The 26,520-nt window shown below is 46.4% G+C and overlaps 1 protein-coding gene across 3 annotated transcripts in view; it reads right to left on the bottom strand.

Annotated features, from left to right (window-relative positions):
• The window catches only part of LOC144141130 (venom metalloproteinase BumaMPs1-like), an 88,590-nt gene that overhangs the window by 18,221 nt on the left and 43,849 nt on the right, over positions 1-26,520 (bottom strand). For all 3 annotated transcript variants that reach the window (XM_077672660.1, XM_077672661.1, XM_077672659.1), the window contains exons 9-11: positions 17,648-17,697; positions 15,834-15,942; positions 2,861-3,031 (exon numbers count right to left, since the gene is read on the bottom strand). In XM_077672660.1, coding sequence (XP_077528786.1) covers positions 2,861-3,031; positions 15,834-15,942; positions 17,648-17,697 — 330 coding nt within the window. The remainder of the gene's footprint in view (positions 1-2,860; positions 3,032-15,833; positions 15,943-17,647; positions 17,698-26,520) is intronic.

Here is a 26,520-nt window from a genome sequence, read left to right as displayed (position 1 = left end):
GTCTTGTCTCTCTTATGTATTTGCCTAAACGTAGTTTTACAGTGTGTAACTTGTCTATTTGTGTATCCCATGTTTCGTGCGAAGATTTACGAAGAGCCCTTCGTACCAATGGTTTCAAGTCGAGGTAGGGGACATAGGGTACGTCGATCGTGCTGCGGAGAGCGGCTTCAGCAGAATTATGGTCAGCGAATTCGTTTCCCAGAATGCCGCTGGGTCCAGGAACCCAGGCAACAATTACTTTTAGTTTGGAGTTTTAGGCAGACATTAGTGACCTTACGGCACCGCCGATATTGCGCCATTTGGACCCTACCGTAACCACGCTAGGCTATACGGACGCCAGTGGTGCCCGTCTGGGCACTACCCTTGCTCAAGGAAAGGCTTGTTTTAACCAATATTTCGTGGCGTACGTAAGTCACGTTTTGAGAAAAGCGGAGTAAAACTAATTCCTCACAAAGGAAAGTACGGTGTGATCATTTTGGCAACTGGGAAATTTCGATTAAGCTCTATGGCAGCCCATTCGATGTAGTAAAGGACCAACATGATTTATGATGGTTAGTGTAATTGAAACAACCTTCCAGATGTCTGGTCCACGTGTTCCTTCGGTTCCAGGAGCACTGCGTTCGGGTTATTTGCCTATCAGGACGAAAGCACACCGATGCAGACGTACATCCTTGTTCGCCTTTACCAGCGGAAGCCACAACGTCTGTTCTGACGGTGAATTTCGACGTGTCATCCAACAAATTGCCGACATGGGAACCGAGTAGCGGAAGGAACCTTGGATTGCGTCACTACTAAAATTCCTTCAGACTCTTCCGCGTTATCCGCGCACTGCAGCGCCGAGCAACGCATTTTGCCATTAGAGACGAGCGGCTATACCGGTGTAACTATTCCGCAAAAGCACGCAAATTGTTTCTGGTTATACCTAGTCACCTGCGCTCACAAATATGCGCAATTTTTCATGCGGATGCCCAGTGTGGCCATGCAGGAACACTAAAGGCATATAAGTGCCTACGCCTGTGATACTACCGGTGGAGTGTATACCTTTGTCGCAAAGTGCCTTCTGTTGTGCATGGGCTACCAGTGTCGCAAGACCCCTTCAAAGCACACCGCTGGAGAGTTGCGGCCGCTACCATTTCCGGAACAGCTTTTCCATCGGGTTGAGATTGACCTGTACGGTCCTCTTCCAAGCACTCCATCAAGCAATTGTTGTGTTATCGTCACGGTTGGTTATCCGACAAGATACGCCAAAACAACCGCCGTGGCCACCGCAACGGCTGGCGGTGTCGCAATTTTCTACTACACGGTCTTGTGTTACGCACAGTGCGCCTAGACAGCCGTTTAGTGACAGGGGGTCAGGTATTGCTGTTTGACGTAGTCCACAAAACTACGAGTTCATACCCCCCACAAAGAAGTGAGATAACTGAAATGTTCAACCGCACTCTTGGAGATACTCTCTAAATACATATCGCCCGACCACAGAAATTGGGACGTTTTGTTACAATTCTTTCGCCGCGTACGCATTTGACTCCGGCACGCAAGCGACCAGAAGCTGTTCACCGTTTTTTCTTCTTAAAACGCAAACCATGATCAGTATCGTGCTGTCGCTCGGAGCGAGGGTATGCTGTAACTCAACGCACCGAGACATCAGCCTGCGCTGCTTTGCCCCGTTATACTACACACACATATATATATATATATATATATATATATATCTGTGTGCGTGTATATGTGCGTGCAGCCTTTCAAGAATATTTATTTTGTTTAATGAGGACGAAACGTGCATATCGTAACGTGTGCCAGTCTGTTTTTTACTATATGATAAACGGCTTTCGGTTTCAGTTACCACGTGATATTTAGTGTGCGGCACTTCTGCGCCCGCTACTGTTGTATCACGGCGGCGCCTTGCCTTCTGAACGAGTGAACGTAGGGGACACCGAAGCCAGAGGTATGGGATGAAAGTTGGGCGAAAGTGTTAGGGGGAGTGCAGTCTGCCGAGGCGGTTCGAGACACTCCCTGGCGGCAAAGCGCTAAGATGAAATGGCGAAAGCGGGAAAGCGTGAAGCGTATGGCGAAAGCGTGAAGGGAGGGAGTATGCCGAGGTGGCGCCACAAAATCGCAGTACGTGCTGGCTGCTGCACGTGGGTGGCTCCTTCGTCGTTCTCGTTGCGAGGCTCATCGGAAATACGTGACTTTTGCGGAGGAGGTTCAAAGATGATTAACAACATGCTTGGTGGCGGCGATGCGCTGGGAGATAACGGCAGAGTAGCGCACGCCGCCGTGACTTCGGTGACCATTCAATCACTTCCTGTGACGCAGCAGGAGTGCGTCATGACCCAGAAGACTGCCTTTTGCGCTTCGCCTAAATTTTGCATTAGGAAGTATCGTACCCGTCAGTAGTTTTTTTTAGCACGGTGTGCCTCTTCCGGAAAACGTATCAAGCACATTTGTAGAACGTATCCAGAGGGTATGGCACCTATCTAAGTTACTAGGACTACAATTGATAACACTTCGTAAGACCTCTCTGTGATTAACATGGAGTAAACATTCGGCTTCACAACATTCTCGCAATGATTGTACAATGGCTATGCGTCGAGGAATATTTTATAAGTATAAACAGCTCTTTCGAGGCTCACATTTTCACCAGAAATTTTAATTGATTGTGGGTGAAAAATTTCAAACTGATTAGCAACGTGGCAAGAATAACATAAACTTAAAATGTTTATCGCATAAGAAAACTCAAACTTTGCCCCCCAAATATTACTGACATTTCTCGGTGGGCTCACTCTTCTGATATAAAGAAATGTTTACTAGAGGAGGGAATTATAAATGAGCATACCAGTTGTAAATGTCTCCAGCTTACCGTGCAACATAAGTGATTGATTCGTCACAACACTTGGAAAATTTGACGGCGTTGCCGCCATTTTGTACATAGCTCATTATAAATCCATCAGACCAAGGACAATGTCTAGAATTGGCGTAGTAATCATCTATGTAGGTCCATTCCGCATCACCATCGTGGGAGCACCCGAGACTGAAATAAAAGTTAGAATACACAGTTTATATCGTATTTCAGCAATTGTAAAACATAGTTACAGAAAAAACTGGAAGTAAACCTGCTCCTTTTTGTGTGTACAGCTATACCCCGGTCTATATAATTTACTGGTAACTTTAAATTATTTCGTCCCGTCATATTACATGCACATGATTCCATAAATGTTATTTTAAAAGGGATGCGCCTCCCAGCTGCTACCATGACATAAAATTGCGGCGGCCACGGCGATCCCCTGCGGAATATTTATGAATGCGCTTAAAGTTCGGCGTCAGAATCATAAACCAGCCGTGGCTTGCCCTGAAATAGTTGCACCCCTGCAGACGCGCGAAACTCGGCCTGTTTTGTTGCACCTCGCCCAGCCACAGTAGGATGCAGCATGAGTATGGGGGCTCGGGTTCTGCGGTGTCAATACCGTCACCATGAATACTCAATGTGCCCCGTGCGGGGACGACACTGGAGCTCAATTTGGTGGAAGGGCGCGCTACTCTGCTCGCTTAGGGAAGCTCTATACGGGAACTAAAACTGGTCTCACCATAACGACCAAACATCGAGAGTGTAATCTGCGTGGTTGCCGAGAAATATGAGGGTTGAGACCACGGAAGTAGCGGCGCGTGGCCAGCGATACAGAAGTAGACACGTTATACCTAAATGGCCGCTTTCCAACAGGCGTTCCCTAAGAGTAAGCGGTCACGTGACTAAATCATTCATAATTCTAGAGATTCGAGTACAGTAGCAGCAGTAACAGTAAACAGTTCTGTTGGTTGCTCGGAGCTCCTACCTTATTGAAAAAATACAGGGATCCCATGCCTAAACATACGTGACAGGCCGAAGAACAATCGAAACTGCGGTCATCGTTTTCTTCCAGTGTGAATTTTTGAATCACTAGGGAAGAAGGTAAAAAGACAAGTCTTGTTCCTATTCCCAAGTTGCTACAACTATAGCTTTTATCTTGCAACATTGTAATGAGTGACTCAGAAACATTAAGGCCACCTTTATTCCGTCGCTTTTAACAGTGCAGCTGTTGCTGTCTCTAAGATGGGCGTTGCAGGAAAAAGCTATCAAGCAACTCCCAAGCGCTCATGAACACGCCCTCAGCAGAGATGGCCGATCGTCCCAGCCGCGCACAATGATTTAGCAAAAAAAAAAAACTTGCGAAAACCCCGAAGAGCGAGACACTACCGCGCACTCCTGAGCGAGTGCCTCGTGGCGACCGCCGAGTCCTCGGCTCACTCAGTAGCTTTAGAAATTTGATAAACTCCAGCACTATCGTTAAGTGCTACCGCGCGTTTAAAAAAAAACCTCCAGTGCTGCCGCTAAAGATGAGAAGACACCCTGCTTTGGGGAGACGTCACTGCAGCTGCAGCATTCTCCAGAAGCCATTAGGGATTATCGGAGACATGACTACGAGTGTGTCAATCCTTCTCGAGACGACTTGCAGATCCCACCACCGCTTCCTAGAGTCGTTGTCGAAGAGCTGGTGGAAGTCGACTATACTGAGGATGACTCTGCATCTACCACTAGCCGCGAAGAAAACGACGACCTCTTCGATGCATATTACGACTACTGACAACGCAACGGTGCAACTAAACAATCACACCAAAGCCTAACTATGTGTCCTGCAATGCTCACCTATAAGAGCTTCGGGATTCAAGTCTCTCGCTTGAGTGAGATTTTCCCTGAAATTTTTAGGGGCGCCGCCCCTTAGTTGCCCGGGCTGTCGGCGTCTCCTGTACTCGTCGGCGTCGTTGTTTTATGTGGTCACGGTACTACAAGACCGTTAGAATTGTTTTCCAAGGAATCGTGCTAGAACGCTTCATGCTTTAAAGACAAGAGACTAACAGGAAAGATGTATACCTATACTACCAACGGTTTCATCTCTGTGGAATATTGCGACAAGGTTCCCAGAAAAATATACTTATACACTGTATGCTTGACACCTCCCCTCGTTTTATGTTAGTGGAGATGGCCCAGGATTTTTCAAGAGGACGCTCAATTATTAGGCTTTTTTTGCAAGTGCGTGCACTTTTGAATACTCTAGAGCCCACTCATGCCCCGTTTTTGTTTTGTCTTAACGTTCATTTAGAAAATATGTTTCTTGTGTTATATAAGTATTTTGATTTGCTATTCCACTGTCACCTCGTCAATTCTTTACGCATGGTGCATGCCAACTTACTGAAAGGGTCAAATATTAGTGCAAACGTTTAGGCCTGTCATTCCAGCGGTTCTGTAATATTCTAGAGAGCAGGTCTCCAATGAATAGGACACAAATTTACCGCTGAGCTCACTTTCAACTTGCCTCTAAATATTTTATTCCAGGTGTTAAGTGGTCTTCGAATGAAATTAAGGAAAGAGAGTATCGGGGTGGGCTCATCGTAGCCTTCGCCTTCTTCGTCCAAGACCAAGGCGAGTGGAAAGGTCACAGGGCTGTCCAAGGACCTCGTGACCACAACGTACAATGATGCAGCCGACCCGGAACGGCCCAGCGTGAGGCTCTCCAGCGGTTTGGGCGTCGCTGCGGCTTGTGAAGGCTTCTTGCTAAAACACGCTGTAAGTGACTTTCCCGAAAGGGAGCCATTTCCTGTCTACGCCGGTAGGTGTTCTGCTCCCGGTGCTGGCTTCTCTGCTGGCGTTCGCCCTTCCAGAAAACTCCGTCTCTAATCGGCACACCGGCACTTCTATTCGCTTCACGCGAACCATTAAGTAAACCTCGTTCAAGCGAAATTGTGAACAGCAACCGCTCAGCTTCAACGAACCCCCTCGGCGGGCCCCTGAAAAGATCCCGGAAACTATTGTATCTGATGCCGCGATCGTCGTTCCAGAGGCATGGTGGCGCAGCTCCCCATCCCGGTCTGCACAACTCACGTCAATGACAAGTGCTCATCTGTAACCAGCTACTAGCCATGGTAAACTGCGCAGGTTGCACGCGTGCGTTGCAAGGGCAAAACAAGACTGCGCTCGTAAATCTGAGGTGAGATCCCGAGCAGGGCAAATTCTCTTATAAACCCGGTGGTTACGGCGGATAAAGTGGTGACCACGGTGGCGATCGAGGTACCAGACATAACGCTCACGTCGACTTCGACCAGTACACTGCTTACCGACAAGTGCAGCTACGCCATCATCCACACCAACTTGTTCAGTGAGGACGGCGAATAGGAGTCCACAACCAAGAACGAAGCTTGCCGAAGCAAGACGAACGTGATGGCGGTGGGGCATTCGAAATACCCTGCATTCCGATGAAATTTGTGCCCTGCTTCCTGCAGTTGAACACTCTAAACTGTGTGGGAGAACTCGGGGGTACGCAGCGACATGTTCACGTGCCTTCTAGTTTTAGTTTTACAAGTGCTTCTTCGTTTGACTGTTGCACTGCTATCGCCGTGCTCTTCCTGTACGTCATAAGCTGCGCCCAACCACCGGTTTCGTCTTTACTACATGAACGCATATACTGTGGTTGTCTACTGCTTCCTTCTGCTCAGCCATTGCATCTTGGCGGCGGGGGGAGTGTGTTGATGATAATAAAGACGCGGCTCGAACGGGCCCGGGTGTGCACGCATGGCTCGCTCGTCGTGCTCGTGGCAGTGGCTTGCGTTGAGCCCCAGGGAATGGGGGATCGGCTGTGTGGCTTGTTTACTCCGTCGCTTTCTACGATACTCATTTGGGAGGTGCAGTGCCGATACCTCCCTATGCCCGAAGGACCGGATGCCTAAATGAGTCTGTATAAAATTTCTTGACGCAAAAAACTGAGGGAGGTTTTTATCTGCAAACATTGTGATATTCCATATTTAATTTGACCATGCGGTGTCCCGAAGTACAGGAAGGCTCCCCCTTAGTTCAGTGGACGCTGAGCGTTCGCCTGGAAGGAGGTACAACTTCAAGCAGCAAATCACTGAGATTGGTGTAATTTCTCATGGCTTTCAAGCGTTTGATGCCGGTCGGAGTCACCCTGAATTTTACGTAAATTTTTAAACAGCCACTCTTCTGGGGCCTACTTTTATGTGGAAATTAAAATATCGTTCACACACCACATGATCCGTCCGCTGCTTTTACAGCAAACAAAAAAATTGTCCTAATATATGCTACCGAACGATTATCAAATTGAGCCTATATACATTTGGCGCCCATACATACCTAAACTGCCCTTTTCGGTTCCTCTAGTATAGGCGAGTAAAGCCTTGATTTTTCGGGGACTAGTTTCCGGTCTCTCCACATGACATAAATGATATTTCAGAATTCATCAACTCTAACTCGTATATTGCCCTGTGCCATAATAAAATATATGGTTAGCTGTGAAAACTGAACCATTTAAGCCTGCGCAACACCAGAAGCGCTGCCGTGGCCCTAAACATTAGCACTTATCAATTGACTTCATCAACATCGCAATACCTCTGAGGCACGGTTACGCGTATTCATAAAGTTACTCGATGCCCAGAATAACGTGACGCAGTACACAACCCTTGCTGTGAAGGAGGAATCAGAATCTTTGACTCCTGATGGTGTACTGCAGTTGCTTTCATACTATCACCTTAACCTTATCGCAATTGGCACTCGCAATTTTGCTGCCATATAACGCCTGTAAAATTTTGTTTTATTGCTGCAATTTGGGTAAAGGATTACCAGCTAACACCCACCAACGGCGGAATGGGTATGATGAGGGGAGTCGGCAGCAAATGCCGCCTTATTTGAGCGGAGGTACCCTCGCAGCAACGAAGACTCGACAAAGCGAGAAAGGACGAATTAGTGTCTCATCGTCATAAACCCGGAGGCCTTCCCGGTTTTATGGCCGTTCAGCATGAGCTGCAGCCGTAGCACCCTGGCGCAGAAGGCATGCAAAAGCAAAATGCAGTAGCAACGCCCCAGTAATCTGCAAAAGACACTCCACCGCCTGCGTGGACAACTGCGCATTATCTATCATCACCTGAGACTCCTGCTGTGGCGGATGGCCTTCAAAATCTGGCCGTCCACCTCTGTGCTACCACAGCATGCAGTTGGTGAAAGCAGCAACGGCTACCATTGCGCGCGGTACTCTCTCGTGGAGGCTGTGACTATTGTTCTTGCTTCCCTCGCATCTGCCGTAGCCATAGGGCTCCGCAGTCTCCTGGGCTTTGTGATCAGTTTCCTCATAAAATGGCGGGACCTGCTACGACTCCTGCTAAAGAAGCGCCATCGGTATTCACGGGAGCTGCTACGACTCAAGAAGCACCGTCGGTATCCACGTAATCTTGCTCGAAATCATAAAGTAAATGATTGGAATTTCGGAATTACAATTATCGAGCAATACACGCCTTCCCGGTGCACAGTTATAAAATCGAGAGCTGGCTTAGAAATATCAGGAGGTTTCTGGCCCTCAGAAACGACCTCACCACAATAGTGCATGTTCTTGCCCCAGACTCTTCAAATGAATACGTGGCAGCAGCTGTACCGGCGCTGACTTGTCCTTTACAGCAATCGCAGCTTACGCTGTGTCTGGTGCAGCAAAAACTCAAGACGCTTAAAAAGCAACATCAGGGCCACACCAGGCGCGCAGCACTTGATGGGGGATTTTGATTCTCACCATCCATCCGAGGTGGCACAAAAAAGGCTGTCAAAGAGCGGCACGCCCTCCACACTGCTGAATGGCATAGTATGTGCGTCGTCCACACTGAGGAGCCAAAATAAAAACGCGCTGCTAATTTGCCAGTCCTCAATCCAGGGGAAGTTCGAGCTGCAGTCGCAACTTACTGTCTCAGCGGCGTCAGGAGCTCTGCGTGCAAGATGATGAAGAAGGGGCTTTTTATCGCATGGACTGAGACCTTACCGCACACGTGTATACCTGGCACTAATATTTTGTTTTCGCAAGGGTCGTAACCACGTCCAAAACGCCAATATCCCTGGCAAGCAGCACAAACAAGCTCATTTTTGGCAAAATGTTATCATGACCATGTTCCCAGACATACACTCAACCTGTGACTGCTTAGCGTATGACGCTATTCCCTCGGCCATGAAGTATTCAGGTAGCTAAGACTACCTGCATGCAAGGCTATCAGACTACCTTTTCCAGAGGCATGGGTACATGTCATGAAAATCGGAAACTCATCACTTTTCAGAGTGACTCGAGGTATTCCTCAAGGCGGGGTGCTAAGCCCCACGCTGTTAACGGTAGCATTATAAGGGTGAAAAATGATTTACACAGTCGACAGAAATGTTTCCGTACGTGGGCGAAAATGTGCGTTGGGAAATCAGCCGAGCAATTCGTCCGCATATCCCGTACGCTGTCAGTAACTGTGCTGTTCACTCAGCTCTCGTCTCAGGCTGTACTAAGCGCTCTGAGTGGCCGTGCAGGCAAGAGCATTGCTCTTTGGGCTCATATCTCTAAAGAAACCAGTGTTGTACGGAATGGCGTTCCAAGGAACGGCGTTCGGGGAACTAGTTCCTTTCGGGAGGAAAAGGGGAACGCCACCGTTCTATTAAGAGTGGGTGCAACTGTAACGGTAACTCGTTACGATTACGGAGGAACGGCCGAGGGAACGGCGTTCCTTCAGGAAACGTTCCATCGCTAGGATTTGGCTGTTTTTGATGTCAAGGCTTTAGGGTCCTGATACTAGTACAAAAAGTCACAGGCCGGCCGCTACTGTGTTTATCTTCCTTTAAGCTGCCCAGTTTGCCCGTCCTTCCGTAGAATGTGATTCTTTGAACGTCAAAGACACAATACAAACGACAAATCGGGGCCGCAGCCTGTCGGGCAGGCTGCAATAAGAGTGCACGGCCTTGTCGCTACGTCAGCTGCAGATGCGCATGAGACAGGTGTTTCGGCCCCCTTTTGATTCTTCTTTCGCGACCTCTTCCTTTGTGCATAACAGTGGAACGCGAAAGCCGAGCAGGAGAAGACGCGACTGTACCGCGTTCATCGCACACGTGTTGTCTACAGTACAGGCAGCCATGCCAGCGGAAGGGGCCGTACGAAACTTCTGTGCTGTCTGTCAGTGGACATCAGGGTCGCCGGCATTGCGCTCACCGTGTGGATATACAAGGCGTCAAGCTCTTAGCCTCAGATTCTTGCCGCTCCCGCCCAAAGCAACGCGAGAGCTATCTGATGTCATGCGGAACAGCAACCATCCCTGAGTGCTGGAAGCCCAATCTGACCTCGGACGTTCTACCACCCTATGGCACGGCCATGGTGCTCGAACAGGCCGCCGTAAACTTTCTCACACACCAAGCGGACCATCAGTTTCGTGATGTGCCCACTGCCAGGTTTGCTTTGACGATTGGTTTTCGATTTTTACTGGGAATTATTGCGCCACCTTTCCTTCGCATCATAGCAGTGCGTCGACTGTGGTGTATTCTTACGGGGCGGTTCCGACCAGTGACTCAGCCGGGCACTGATGACGAGCCGAGTAGTGTATCCTCACGTGGGGGTACCAACCGTCCCGGATTTCGCGGGACTGTCCCGACTTTTCATGCAACGTCCTGAGTCCCGCGCCATCCATGTCGGGACAGCTATTGGTCCCAGGTTTGTTTCGGACCACCCGGGTAGGAACTTTTTTTCATTCAAGGCACGCTCAACAAGGCGCGTCACGCTCCTGAGCACAAAGTTAGCGCGAACTTGTCTGGGACGAGCTTCAGGTAATACTGAACTTCCACGTGAAGTGCGACAGCATTCAAGAGGACATTCTCCAGCAAGAGCGATTGTTTCGAGCAGCCAGATGAAGTACCACTTCAGGACGCCGCAAGCATAAAGAAATAATGAATTTGCCTGGAAGATACCACCGTAAAGAAAATTGATTTCGTTGCCTCCCTATGTTTGAGTAAGCTAGCTCCCCCCTGTTCCCCCTTCGCGACTTCCTCAATTCAAGAGTTGGTAACCCTAATCTGGTGGCTGCTGCCGAGCGCAGAGTTCCTCCGTTCCGACAGCGAGAAGCCGGAGGCCAAACCTAAAAATTGTAGCATAAAGTTACAGCATACAAGGCTACTGAAAAAGGCCAGCATAAACTCTCACTCCTGCAGAGTAACACTCTGAAGCTCTGTTATCGACGCTCTGGTTCAGATGGCTGCGCGTGCCAGAGCTTAAGAAGCAATCCAGTACGGTCAAGGTTATGCGCACGGCCCCACACAGTGTTTCAGCGGGCGTCAAACAAAGTGTAAACAAAACAACCACTGCCCGTGGTAAGCGCGTGTAGTATGCTAGCACACGCCTATGAGCGCATGTGGAGGCAGTCTCCGAGCCTGAGGGACTGAACCAACTTACCCTCAAGTATAACACATTAGTACCCTCAAGAGCTTTGGGGGTACGGCTCTTCAACATTGCCAATGAAGTGTTGATTTAAAAATGGGTTCGTCTTTCCGACACCAACATCGAAATGCAATTCGTGAAGAGTTAAAACAAGGCAGTGGCTATTTGGCCGGCAGCCGGCAGATTAGCCTGGGAGAAAGGTTGCCGGCAGTTCCTTCCCATTGGCTGGCCCAGACCACGTGATTATTCTGCCGGCACATTTCCTCGGGAACTGTTTTGCCGGCTGCCGGCATATTTCGCAGGTGCTATTTTGCCGGCTGCCGGCACATTTTCACAGTTGCTATTTTGCCGGCCGCCGGCACATTAGCCCGGGAGAAAAGTTGCCGGCAATTCCTCGGCAATGCTGCCTCTGTCAACTTTGTCAACTTTGACGTTGGGGACAAGTTTTCGAGGTTTGCCGAGCTTGAGGAGAAGAGTGATTGGTACTGTTCAGTGAATTACGTCAAGTTATAGAAACGAGTCGGCAAGATTGCGGCGAGTATGTCGAAATTTGACTCAGCCCGACGCAAACTTTGACTTTGATTTGTGCTTGTTTCCACTTGCCGTGTGTGCGTATCAGCAAGCAGCCGAGAGCTAAAGTTTGGCAGTGTAGTGATTGTGCATAAGTCGCTGTTTTTAGCCTGTCTGATTGTGTTTGGTATATGAACGCAACATTAGATGTTTTTTGGACGTCTGCCTGCTTTGCATAATTTCATGCAGAAATATTGTCTTTATGGAGTTCGTGTTTTAAACTTCATAGCATTGAAATAAACAGTGGTTAATTCTAGCCCTGCAAACTTGATTTTTCGGCTGATCATTTCTTTATTGTGCGACTTTGTTTTAAATTCTACAAAGGAAACACCAAGGAACATTCACTGTCTGTGATCAAAGTGTCAAAGTTCGCGTAGGGCTGAGTCAAAGTTCGATATGCCCGCCGCAATCTTGCAGACTCGTTTCTATAACTTGATGTAGTTCACTGAACAGCACCGATCTTTCTCCTCAAGCTCGGCAAAGCTCGAAAACTTGTTCCCAACGTTAAAGCAGGTTAAAGTTGACATCTCCGGCTGCCGCAGCATTGGCGCCCAGGGGCAGCATTGCCGGGGAATTGCCGGCAACTTTTCTCCCGGGCTAATGTGCCGGCTGCCGGCAAAATAGCAACTGTGAAAATGTGCCGGCAGCCGGCAAAATAGCGCCCGCGAAAATGTGCCGGCAGCCCGCAAAATAGCTCCCGAGGAAATGTGCCGGCAAAATAATCATGTGGTCTGGGCAAGCCAATGGCAAGGAACTGCCGGCAACTTTTCTCCCAGGCTAATCTGCCGGCTGCCGGCAAAATAGCCACTGCCTTAAAACAAAGAACACTACTAAGTTGTGAATATTTATTGTGGACATTCTTTTTTCACTCAGTCTGTATTTATTGAATCATCATTCATTAAACGCCAATGTATTGTTCCTTTCGATGCGGTTTCTTGTGCAAGACATTTATGTTCTTGCAGGTGCGTAACTTTCTTTCTTGCATATCTGAAGCGCAATTTAATGATCCAAAAGGAAAGCACCGTATGTGTTGCACTTGTAATAGACGACCGCAACACTTGCAGTTCAACATGTCTGCAATATGTCCATTGCTCCCTGAAAAATACGTCTAGGAGCGTCTCTTTGAAATCGTTATATCTCCAGATAACCTGCTGCCGGTGGTGTTCATATTCTCACAATATACGCAGTTTAAGGTGACTGTGAAATTGCTCATTTCATTTCGCCTTGGGAATATTCGACACCGAAATTTAATTAAAAAAACCCCGAATGTAACGTTAATGTAACGACACGTTACAATGTTCGAAATGTAACTGCAACGCGTTGCTTTCTCCATATAGCAACTTGTAACGGGAACTCGTTCCAAAAATGGGGAGTAACGAGGAACGCGCTTTCGTTCCGATTTTGGAGGAAAGTGTACAAGACAGAAAGCAACGATCAAGCCAGCACAGAGAATGCGAGCGCAGCCTTTGAGAGTATGCAATGGTGTACCAAAAACTACCTGTACTGTGAGAATGCTGACACAATGCAGAATCTTGTCCCACTCGCTTTCGGCATGCAGGTGCCTGTTTAGGTGTGACTGCGGAGCGTTGCAAAATAATGTGGAAATCTTTTGAAGCCAAGTTCAGCCTTCAAGCGAGGCACTTACTGTAATCGCAATACCAGCCGCCAGCTCCTCCTTGGTCTCCACCCTCGATGTTCCTCATGATCAATATAATGAACACACTCCCCGCAGTTTTGTGAAAGAAGCTAATTTCTGCTCCAGGTGTATGGTTCTTTGCTATTGCATATATGTTTATAACATACGTACCTCACCACACATCCATACCGCGACCGATCCAATCCGCGTCATCTATTATTGGTTAACGTTGAAAACTGGGTGTGTTCATGCAGAATATAGGCAAAACAGCATAAAACGACAAATACAGAGAGAGATATACCCCAGGGCTTGCGCTGAACTATCAACTGGTTTGCTCACCAAAGCGTTAAAATCTATTCTGATTCTAAAATTTCACGTGAGAACATTCATTTTCACTTATGAAACAGAGCCATCAAACCACCTCAGTCTTTGAACTTGCCACACTCAAACTCGTTAAACGAGCTACAGCCTTGATGTGCTTCAAGAACACTCTTCACAAATCTTGCCCACACTGTCTCACGGATGCGTTCAGCTAGTAAGCCCATAGACTGCTGAGTGCCGCATACCCTCAGCACGTCCTGGTGTCGGTCGCAGAGAGCCTCCTCGCAAAACTTCGTAACAAGGCAAAAACGTGTTGTGCCCGCTATGAATGCAGGCAAAGGGTGTCGGTGATCACCTACTTACGCACGATAATCGGAATCTGAAAAAACGTGGCCCAGAAGTATAACGTGGACGTTGTCTTCTCTGCCCGCCACAAGCTTTCTAAGCTCTGCAAAATGACTGACCCAGAGCCAACTCAGCAAGGTGGCTGCGGCACAAAATAAAGCGGACCTTCTGTTGAATGTGCCGAAGGCTTAGTCTACCAAATTTTCCTAACGCGTGGAAAAATGTAGATTGGCCAAACTGGGAGATGCGTCAACGATAGGCTGATGGAGCACGCGAAAAATGCAAAAAAAAATACCCAGGAGGGGAAAGATTTGGAAAGCTTCGTGGCAAGTCATTGTTTGAATCGGAGGGACTGCTCGCAAGAATTACGACACACTTCTATCTTTTAAAGAGCCAATCACAGCTGTCACGTGAAATCGTATAATCAGAACGAATTTTATGCTTGGGGAGACATGCTTCAGTATTGCCTCTATCACATCGTCAGAGAAAGAACTAAACTTTCTATGTGTGCGCAGTAAAGCTTAGGTTGGACTTCTCTGCATATTGTGCCTCTTTTGAAATAAAACCAGTTGATAGTTCAGTGCAGGCCTTGTCGCGTCTCTCTCTCTTTCTGTCTTTTTTGCGCTGTTTTGCCTTAATCGGTAATCGGGGTGCGCATACATTAATCAAGCAACAGCCTCAGTGCCATGCTCAGCCACAGAGCATCATTTTTGGCTATGGAACTGACATCTTTGCGGCTGGAACTGCCTACTTCATCCCCCACCCCGCAATGGCGGGGACGATCTTCACAGATTTTTACGCTGCACTTCATCCTTTAGCGCATTTCCCCAAGGAGCAGAGATGAGGATGGGAATGGTGTACACGTCCTGACCACTAAACTCTAAAGGCCCGTCATCCTATAGCACTCAGTGAGTTTCTACCGATTGCGGAATATATGGTAATGTAAACGCGGACATTGCAGCATCCATCACGCATAAAAAACGCGGACACTCTATAGCGATACTATTCTCAAAAAGTACGCATCTGCCCTTGAAATATGTCATGGAGCATGCAGGAATCGATTTGGGCGGACGCATCCAATTATTATGCTCCCTTTATTTTATCGGCCAACGTTGCAATTGTAATGTTCCACCTTAGTAATTTAAGCAACAAAAGCTACTACTTCATTTTATGCTGCTGAATATCGCTCACACACAGCAGTCCACTTCCCGCTCAATCAATAATCTTTTCCGCTGTTCTCACAGTGCGGTGTGCGCAAACATTCGCAACTCCTAATATGCATTGTACGTGATTTATTGCTCAGAGAAAGCAACTCGCGGCGCCTCTGAACCGGCCGTTCTCCGTAGAATTAAAACGGTGACACCTATTGCGTAGTTCAAGTTATTCTGAACGTGCAGTCGCGCTATAAAAAAAGTGATCACTGATCATACCCTACAAATACTTAAAATATATGTGAATTTTATGGGCACTATGCTCATCAACATGACCAAATGTATCTGGCGTAGCAAGCTAGGTCACTTATCCTGGCTGACGACATCGCCAGTTTATATAAAGGTCATTTTCTCTCGCTAGTTATACATTGGTTACGTTGAGGATGAAACGTGATCAATTTTTGACAATTATTTTTTTGGACAGGGAGTTTCTTCGATATAGTATGTAATTCAAAACTTCACCACAAAATACATCCGCTAAAAAAATTCACTTACGTGTGCGCCAACTCGTGGGACCATGTCCGAATTCCAAAGTACGTGAACGGAGTGTCTTCACCGAAGCCCACTCTGTGCCTCTCGCACACGGATGCAACAAAAGCGAACCCTGCAGAGACGAAAAACCAAGAGTAGTAAGGATGAGTATATCTGCAATTCTTACAATGACACAATTCTCAAGTTTCTAAGTATTTTATCGTGTTCAGGCCTCACTGTTTTTTCTTGCACAATTATATGAACAGGGGCACTTTGTTATACGGCAGCTTCATCTGTTTCCTGGTGTAAGAATAGGAATGCCGTGTAACATTACTAAATATATACCAAATGTCATAGGAATAACAAATTCCTATGAAATTTACGCGGTAGTTTAGTTGTAAGCAGGTGAGAAAAATATCAAGGCTATATAAAATATAATGTAAGCAGCCCTAATACTTTGCATTTTCAAAGATGTCGTTGTTGAGATACCGTTGTTTGCGTTTACTGCTCGAAATAAAATAAATACTTGGCCGAGTACGGTGCAATGCCTAGGTAGAGACACGATGACGGCGTTAAATTTCATTCATCATAGGAGACCCTACTGTTGGTACAAGAATGAAGCAAACGAATATTGCATTTTTGTTTTCTGTTTAGTTCTGACAGTATTTATGCATAGCAATGGAGTATTATTATTTTTATTTATCTTTTGTGTTCCTCTACTTCATTTGTTTACCACAACATTATTATTTCTTGGGGTCACCCGATGTTTATGTACTCTTGTGTCTGCCTGACCATGTGGACTTCATACTGTCATTGTTTTAGTATATTGTGTCCCATGCAGTAAAAAACCTCAGCCATCGGGCAGGTGTTGGGTGCAGGCCTCTCCTTTGGCTGTACCCGGGTTCAAATGCACACCCACCTAATTTTTTTTTCTTGCGTTTGTCCTGTTTTTGACGTGGAAATTTTTTCGCCCAATCTCAGCGCTACCTCAACGCAAAACGTCATATTTCTACTAATAGTGCATGTTATGCTGCCGCATAAAAACATTCAAGTCATTACAGTTTGTGATTCGAATCCCAGTGCTACAAAATAGCAGTTCATTACCTATCCTCTGTGCCATCACTGAGCCATCACTTAGGCTAAAAAAACATGAACCTCGTACTTAGAGAAGGCCTAAGACAGAATTGCGAGCATGGTAGTTTTAATGTTGCCAAGTTTGGTAGTGAAAAAACCGTATATTTGGGGGAAACCAGGGGAATTCGGAATGCCTCTCGCGTATAGTAATAGAGAGAAGACAGCGTAAAGAAGAATGACAATAAGGATGACAACAAGCATGTACAATCGCACCACCAGTGGTACAGAGTAGTAAATTTAGAGTGTTAATTGTAATCGTATCAACGAACCGTTACGGTAATAGTAGAAGGGAAGCCGAAAATGAAAAGGAATGGATGCAGAAAAATATTAGATGGAAAGTGGCGGAGATAAATACCAGCGCCAATTTTCTTAGTTTTCAGCGCTACGTGTCATCGGTTGTCGACCACAGGCCATGTACAAGAGGCGTTGCCTTTCGGTTAAAGCCAACAACTATGCAGCATCTAATGTGCCATCATCCGTGCTTAATTCAAAGTGGAGTCAAGTTTGACATTAAGCGGCACACGCATCCCTCTCCCAGCTGTCCGCCAGCACTTCGTCTCCCCCCTTAAGAACGGTGACGTGGATGATGAGAAGGCACCTTTGTTCAAATATATTTTTTACTACAAACGCCATGGCTTCTTTACGCAAATGGTACGTTCAGTGTTATTGCATAAGTGTATTCCTTTGAGTATTGTGAGACTTACCTTGGTAGTTATACTCCTTCTTATCCCAACTAACGCGAACCATGTCGTAACTGAAAAAAAAACGTTGCAATACTTTTATCACACACCTAGTGTTATTATATTCATACAAACTGAAGTGAAAGCATCATTAATAATTTTATAGCTACTGCAGTTTAAAGAGTGGTACCTTGTTTCCCTAACCAGTCCTGTCTTGCGATAAGCCAGGCCAGCGGTTCTCAAAAGCGAGTCTGCAGTTCCGCGGAGCCATCCACAACAAAACATACTTTGTAGGACCTCGCCCGCCGTTCCGAGTCCAGTCTGGCCAGTACATAATCATAGTTCAGAGCAATACACCGAGGTTTGTTTTTGGTTACCCCTTTTACAGTTGCACTCATCCGCTGACTGAAGCTTTCTTAAGAGCTTCAAGACTTTTTGAGTCGGTTTAAGCAGGGAGGACATTTCACCGTTTAAATCTGCTCAGGGAACTGCGTAAGGGAGCCATCTTATCACAGTAAGTTGCCACGTCAATTGCTACCGCCTTGAACCTGCCACGGACGCAGAGGCTTGCGGCCTCCTTTGAAGCTGACCTGAATTGTTTTGCACATAAGCGTGTCAGAGCTGGAAATGAGCTGATATAACTCTTGCAAAACACAGTGAAGAAGGTAAAGTTTACCACTGTAAGATTTCGGCTTTTTATTTAGACAGTCGAATTTTCCCGTTCTACGAACAATGGATCTGGAGGTTTTCTAGGCAGGGCGTAGGCGGACATGCGTTTTCTGGACTCGCAAACATAACGAAAGTGCAAGAATCAACACCGATTCTATGTGGCCGCCGATATATAACTCCCTTTATTGCGATAGTGCAATGAAAAGTATAAAACCAAGCTGATGTGGCCCTTTTTGAAAATAAAGGATGTGTTTCACCCTCCATTTGTGAAATTGGATTGCCAATACCCTCCCTTTACGTCGCTGAAAGCGCCATGCCATCGCTCCCATTACTCTGCAACGTTTTTGGCACACCATTTGCTGAGAACGACTACGATGGTCTATTCGTAACCTGGGAATTTACAGTACATCCATCGAACTTTATGTCCCTAATTTTATCCCTCCAGAGACTCAGTGGTCTTCTTCCGCTTACTGCTCATGACTACTTCCGTTGATACATTTTCAGCGTATTCACTTAGTATAACGCGTTGAAAGATAACATCATGACACCTACTGGACATAACATACGCAGGCTGCAAGAAAAATGTGCCTATGATTATGTCACGCAATATAACTCAAAAATGTAGTTTTCATTTGAGAATCACAGTCTAATGCATATACAGGGTGTTTTCTAGACAGCAAGTCTTAGTTTTGGCACTACATATACGAGACTGCATTCAGTATCACCACTTAAGCCTGAAAGGCGTGTTGGCTTTCCTTCGTTATATATAAGAACCAATGACAAAATGGGAGAGGTAGAGTGGTTCTCGATTTTTTAAAAGGTTTTTTGGTTTTGTAAATCAATGTAAGCCTCACCTTAGCACAAAAAACTGCATTTGTGTACTGCTAGGCAAAGACCACTCCACTGACCCTCAACGCGTGAAATTCCGTATAATGCGAGGAAATTAGATGTTTAGATCACCGACAAATACCTGTCAAATACCTGAAGTATGGTTTCCTTATTCCCCAACTTACCTACTCTTCGGTCGATGCGTATTCAGTTTTTGCAGCTGATCAAGGGTTGTCAGTCCTCCAGGCTGCTCGAACAGCCTGATTCCTTTTAAATACAATAGTTTTTCTTCGGCTACTGGAACGCGGAAATTTTTCTGTCTGTCTGTCTGTCGGTCTGTCTGTTTGTCTGTATGTATGTCTGTCTGTCTATCTGTCTGACGATTCAGCCACCCGGACCAAGTAATACAAGGATTGTAGAATGCATTTATGTGCCCGTAGCCGTAACTCATAATCGAAGTTGGGTGGCAATGCCCATACTTGTCAAAATTATTGAGCGGGAACCAATCGTTACGCATATCTGAAGCAACACAACAGCAGTTTAGTGTCGTTTTCAGGCTTACTGTTTTAAAACCAAATGGATGCTTGATTTATTGAAGAGTATGCCCAGAAAAATACAGAAGTTGCCACCTGCGCATCCTACAGTAAGGAGATGTTCCAATTGGTCGCGCGTGGAACGCCCGTGGAGCTCTGGCGAGGTATGGCACCAAGATATAACGGGACTCCGTCAGACGGCGGCGCTAACAGAGGCGTTGGTTGCCAGGTTTGGCAATTTATCGCTCAACTGGCGGCTTTTAAAAGCTCGTGGCAATTGAAATTTTGGTGTTGTGATTGGCTATTTTCTGGCTGCTTGGAGAGATGACGGTTACTAATATTTACGGTGACTCTCCTACCAACTTACAGTAAAAAAGAGCCTTATTTGATAGTTCAGTTCATTTTTGAAGTGCAGGTTAACGGATGCTTAGGAGTGAAGGTAATATAAACGGCTGAGGAGAAGAAACTGGAAACGATATGGCACAGTTGAGTGCAGGACCAAAGGAGTGAGTGTTACTCAACCAACCCATGCATACCGCTACTTACCATCGCAATGGGAAACTTGTTGAGTTGCTTTTGAATATCCGTCACCTGCCTTACAAATCACGTCTAAGACTTTAAGCAACGCTGTAAGTTCAAGGTACGATGTTTAGGCAGTTCGTGGCCACTTGAAAATCCATACAGAGGGGAGGTAAGCTGACAGATTGTTTGATTGTAGGGTTTAACGCGCCGTCGCAACGCAGGCGATGTCGCGCGTTGTAGCTGAGGGCTCCGGATTAGTTGTGTCCACCTGAGGATCTTTAACGTGCGCCAAAATGTCGTACAGATGGGCGTTTTCGCTTTTTGCCTCCATCAGAAAAGCAGCCGCCAAGGCGGGGAATCAAACTGGCGACCTCGTGCTTATTAGCGCAAGAATTTAGCCACTCAGCCACCGCGGCGGGAAGGGGTGGCAATCCTGTATGACGGTTCCCAATAGGCGGACAAATGTAATGAGGCAGATAAAAAGTGAAAAAAGGTCTGCCGCAAACGACGTTCATGACGTTTGGTATTCTTTGAATACTTTATGTAAATGTATATATTTTAGCTTTTTTAGTAGACATTTGTAAACAACTGTTGTTTTTCTCATCCGTGGCAATTGAATAATATGTGTTTTCCAGTTTTCCTAGTCCCAGAAATTCTTGCCTGTCTTCTACGCAAGCCCTGGACAAAAACTGACTGCGTCACTTTCTTCGAAACGGGGCTTTTTCTGCCCGATTTTAAAGGTTTGAGATTAGGGTAGCGACTTTTCCAGCTACTTTCTGCAATTTTTTGGTGACTTTTTGCTTTTCGAAGCAAGGCGCCCTGCTCCCAGCGTCGAGCACTACAACGTGGTAAATTTAAATTACCTTGGGGGTAACCTCTAGAGTGGTTTATTTGGAGGAGCGAGACTGGAGTGGAACAGCGTGAGAGGTGATCGGGAAAGAGGATGGTGGCGCGTACTTGTCAGGGGCGCCAAACGACTATCGTGTTTCGGCGACATTTGCTACCAAGTGAGCGGATAGGAGCCCAATTTTTAGTTCATATTGTGAGATGACATACACCCGTATTCCGCAAAACCGCGACATTGCTTGTGTAAAGCTAATGAATACGTATGTCATCCTCCGGCCTATGGTTGGAAGCAGCCGGCGCAGCAGTGCAGTGAAGTTTGTTCTACGCCCTAACTGTGGTGATATAAAAGGAACTTATGATCGCTAGACGTACCGCAATTGACGCCATAAAAACGAAGCACCTCTCACACCAGAACTGCTGCAGGCACTAACACTGTGTCGCTAAAGGAAGAAAAAAAGCAATATCTCAACGCAAGTCTCTTGCAACGCAGGACAGCCCAGGTTGAACAGAAATGAGGGGAAAGATGTCGCAGTGAGAAATGACGCCCTGTATTTAGTGTGTAATTGCTGTAATGTTCCAATTTTTGAATTGAACGTGGGTGCCACCGCCGTAAGCGTCGTCTAGGACGCGTCGCACGGCATCAGGCGTCCAAGATAAACACACAAAAGAATCCGCAAGGATTCTATGCAGAAGCACAGGTACCTAAGTACCGTCAACTTGGTTCACAACGTAAAAACGTGGGCGAGTTGGTGATGTATGTTCAACCACAGCGCAAACGACGAGACAAAGGACGATAGCAAGAGGACACATGAAGCGCTTCGTGTGTCCTCTTGCTATCGTCCTTTGTCTTGTCGTTTGCGCTGTGGTTCAACTTGGTTCACAACTAGGCGGTAGAGCCGATTTCACAATCACCGAAACACAGCAAGTTTTTAACCAGGTGGGCCTCATGAAACTCTTCAGCAGGGGAAAATCAGGAATAAAAGAATTGGAGTGATCAGAATTTTGCGGGCACCAATCGTCAGGGAAGAATGACACAGCTTGCCGTAGCCCAAACGTACACACACGGAAGTGAAGTAAATAAACCCAATCATAAAGACAGCATATAGGGCAGTCGTAGACCTCCTAATTTAAACAGTCATTAAACTGTTCCTAAAACTGGTCTTTTTAGCACCTTCAAGGAAATCAGAGGAGCAAATCTCCTCGTACAAATAGAGCGTCCAGGAAGAACAAAATCACGACAATCCCGACATTCATAGGTGGCTTACACTCTAGACAAGAAATGACTGGACACTGTAATGAACATGTCATCGATCCACCGACTGCCCAAAAACCTCTCCCTTACCGAAAATGGGTACTGCAAACCTTCAGAAAGACAAGTGACAAGCCAGAGAATTATTTGTGGCGGAATTCCGAAACCACATAAAGACAGTGCACCCCGAAAGCGCGATTTTTAGTGTACGAATGTAGCAATTGTCTTCATGAATGCCCTAGCAACCTTTGTGGTTGCATGGCTCTTTTACAAATAAAAGTACATCTCATGGAACAGCGGTGCTTGCTCTTGGCGACTCATCTAGTGGACCTACAGAATGGAAGATAAACGTCATTACAGACTCTCAAAATGCCATTAGACTGTTCACCGCACGCTGATTCCCTAAAAGCTTTAAAAAGAGTATCTGATTTACAATAAAGGAAGGTTAGATCACATCACATGAACAACTTAACACAAGGTTCTCGAAGGAAACAAGGCAGACGTACCAAGGAGCGTGCTATCTCACATACCATTTGTGCAACCGTGACTACTACACCCCCCCCCCCACACTAAAATGTGGACAGCGTCTGATCTTCCATTGCGAAGGAAGACTTTCCTATTCCGTGACGTAAAGGGTTCTTAACACGAAACCTTATAAAAACCTGCATGAGATAAACCAGCACATCTGTGGACAAATATAACTGAATGAATGCGCTTAGTTGGAAACATCTGTCATTAACTGGAAACAGTGCCGAATGTGGAGAGGCATGCACCCACTTCACTGCAACCTCGGCATGTTAAGGTGTACTTGGTGGGAAAAACAACTCAAACATTCCTTTGCAATTCTATAAAGACATGGCTGGATGCTTTGAAGAGCTCGTGAGCTCAAGATCAAAGCAGGGTAATAGAGAGGACAAGGAAAGAGGTGCTGCATCAGGGGCCCGGGTCTTAATGTTCCACCGTCGTCCTCCCTACCGTCTGTTTTGCCATTCTTTCGAAACTCCCACTTTTTCTTACACCACAAATACTTTGTTTCTATCGGTATGTATCTGTCTCTCCCAGGAAAAAACCAAAATGTTCACCCCTGCATTGACGCTCAAAAGATGAACACTTCAAAGCACTGACAATGTCACAAAACACTGATCACCTTCTTTCTATCCTTCTATACGTGTCTCTCAGCAAAAAACAAAAACAAAAAGCTCATCCTTGCGCTGACACTGAAAAAAAACACTTCAAAACTTCAAATACGTCAAACACTTAACACAAAAACGGGAAAAGCTTCAAGGCAATCTCGCTCAAACTGAGAAGCACCCCTTAGCAACAGTTCACGGCCATATCGTAAGCCAAATAAGGTTAGATAACTTCTGGCATTCCTTTGTGAGGGTGTTTCAAAACTCTCATGGCTAGTCTTGGTTTCTTTGAGGACATTCAATGCTTGAAATGCATGAACTGTATAACGTGTGAAGCCGGGATAGTTATTTTATGTAACAAGAAACATCCCCAAAAAACAAGTAAAAAATTAATAGGGCAAACACAAAAATTATTGACAGCACCCGTGCTTGTCAATTTCATTGACGCTACGTCGTTGTTCTAAGCGCTGTTTTTTGGCAAGCATAAATCTTAAATGCAGCATCTCCATGTCAAAACGTTTCCTCGGCGTCTAAGTAACGGTATCGCATCGTGCATGTTAACGCAGATGCCATCCGGCACTTTGTAAAGCTAGGAATATATGGCCATGGTTGTATATATTTTATGTCTGTTTACAAAGACTCAGCTGTGTTTCATGCACGAGGTGTTTTAGGACGAGGCGGCGAAGCGAACGTTTGATGTGTGTGCTATTAGATCGCGGTGACCACCAAAGTCGCCAGCCAATAAAAAAGGTTGATTCGGGCAGAAAGCCTTGAACCCTCCTAACAAGTATATGAATTTTGAGTAGAATAGTTATTATCAATTACCATTTCAAGAACTTAAGCATCACTCAGACCTCGCGCTTCTACGTCTGCATACTTAAATGCGCGGTTTTAGTACAATAGATATCAACATGTGCATCTTTATGATCGGTAAAGCATCGCCTATATTATGAAGCTTTGACATCTTTGCTGGTGTTCAACCTACTTCGACCATGCCTGCGGTTGCACAGCTGTCGTTGTATCAGAGTTCCAGTGCCTTGTGTGTCTAGCTTCCTCGATCATCCTGGCGTATTGGTTCAGCCACCAAGACAAGTTGCTGTTCCACATTTCAATTTCAAATCTCACTTCGTTTCAGCCATCCTTATGGGGACCGTGCAGGAAGTCCGCAAAGGCAGTAGAAAGACAGGCGGGATTTGTAGACGTTGTTGCAGATCTCGAAATGCTTTCTGCTCAGCTTCTTCCCAGAATATAGGGGTCCATTTTTTGTCAAATATGTAACCAGATTTCCTTTGTAGGCGAAGTTCGTCACGAAGCGTCGGGAGTACGCGCACAGTTGGAGGGATCTTCGCACCCCTTGTAATCTTTCGGGAAGTTGGCTATAGGTGAATTCTCCCCGGGTCAGGCAATACTTCCTTGTTTTTGATGACGTGGCCATATCTTCATATGTAAAAGGTCACTTCTCGAGATTCAGCGGAGGTCCGATGTTCGGATGGCCTCCAGTTAAAACTTTGTGCGAAGAAGGTTACCGAGTAAAGGTAGACGAGGAATGAGCGCAACTTAAAGCGGGTTAGCACAATGTCCACAACTCGTTGGAACTTTGCTGGTACAATGAACAGCCCAAACGGAATCACCTTGAACGCGAACAGCTGGTCTGGCGTAATCAAGGCGGTCTTATCATAGTCTCTCTCGTCCACTTTGATTGAACAGTGCCCGGGTTTCAGGTTCATCAACGAGTACTTCGCCAGGAGAGGGGGTCAGGGGTGTCGGCAATTCGTGGAACTGGGGACACGTTTTTTCGTAAAACTGCTCAGCTGTCGGTAGTCAAAAAGAACATTAATATGAAGTCTGTTTTGCTCACAAGTACGATGGTGGCGACCCAGTAACTATTATATGGCTGTATATTGTAGTCGTCGAGCATGTCACAACTTGTGTTCCGATGGCGCCACGTTTGTGTGAGGTCGCGTGACACGGTGACCGTAGAGTAGGTCTCACTCCATCGGGCTGTGCTTTGCTAGAGGTGTCTACGGCAATCGTTTGTCACGAAAAAAACTCGCTGGAGCGCTGTATGAAAGCCAAACATTTTCTTCGTTTTTCATGCGGTAACACCTGGTTTGGCTTCGAAGAAATGCGGAGGCGTGAAAGCATCTCTGGGTGACCGTTCAAAGTCGATGCTGGCAGTCACGTCCCTTTGTTTCTCGATATCTTCGATGAAAGCTATGGATGAGTCCTGGTTTTTTAGGTGCTTATAATCCTAAGTAAAGTCTGCCACCAAAACGAGCAATTTTTATTCTCAAAAACAGGCGATTACTCTTGCGACACAGAAACCACTGCATAGAAGCACACTTTTCAGCATATTCGCAGTAGACTGTGACCATAAAGATTGCGAGGGGTGGCAGGGTGATGTGGTCATCCGCGGTCCTCACAACTGCACGTTGTTCGAGGCTTGGCTTCGGCGTCATGCCGGCATATGCTGAGAAAATTAACAAATTGTCCTGTAAGTTGATAGTGGCACCGTTGTTCGTCCCAAAGTAAATTCTGAGAATCACGTCGCAAGAGCCACACAGAAGCATGACTTATGGAGCATGGTATGTTCTGCTGCTTCTGTTGACGCGGCATCTCTGCGGTGGTAGCACAGGGAATGACATTCGGCGGTTCACCGTTGACGAGAGACTAACTTGCGGGGTCGACTGAATAGTCGCCTCCCGTGCCTATTGGTGCCACAACGTCAAGACCGGCAATGCACAGCTATATTTCAGAAGTACCAGTCTTGATGGGTTGGGTACCTTTCAGCGTCGTACCATGGTTGGCTGGTGTTGATGCTCAGTGAATACCCTGTTGCCAGCGTCATCGTCTTGGTAACTGTAGCTTTGGTAAAACCGGGTAAGCGTCTCGCGTATGGCTGTCGTCGTTTTGAGAAATCAATGAAGCCTAGGACGGGACGCCGGTCTATGATCGAGGCTTAAATTTTAGAATTAGCTGTGTCGTTCCGTTATTGGACGGTTTTAAATTATTCGTCTTAGTGTAAGTTCCCCTGAAGAAGCTGCTGATTTTAGTTTGCCCTTCGGGGGCTGCGGGTTTTCCACTTGCGAAATCACCGTACCTGTGGCAGCTACACAATAT

Source organism: Haemaphysalis longicornis, unplaced genomic scaffold (assembly GCF_048455015.1).
Source record: "Haemaphysalis longicornis isolate Haplotype H1 unplaced genomic scaffold, Haemaphysalis longicornis Haplotype H1 scaffold_6, whole genome shotgun sequence".
NCBI lineage: Eukaryota > Metazoa > Arthropoda > Arachnida > Ixodida > Ixodidae > Haemaphysalis > Haemaphysalis longicornis.
This window is presented reverse-complemented; position numbering and strand designations above follow the sequence as displayed.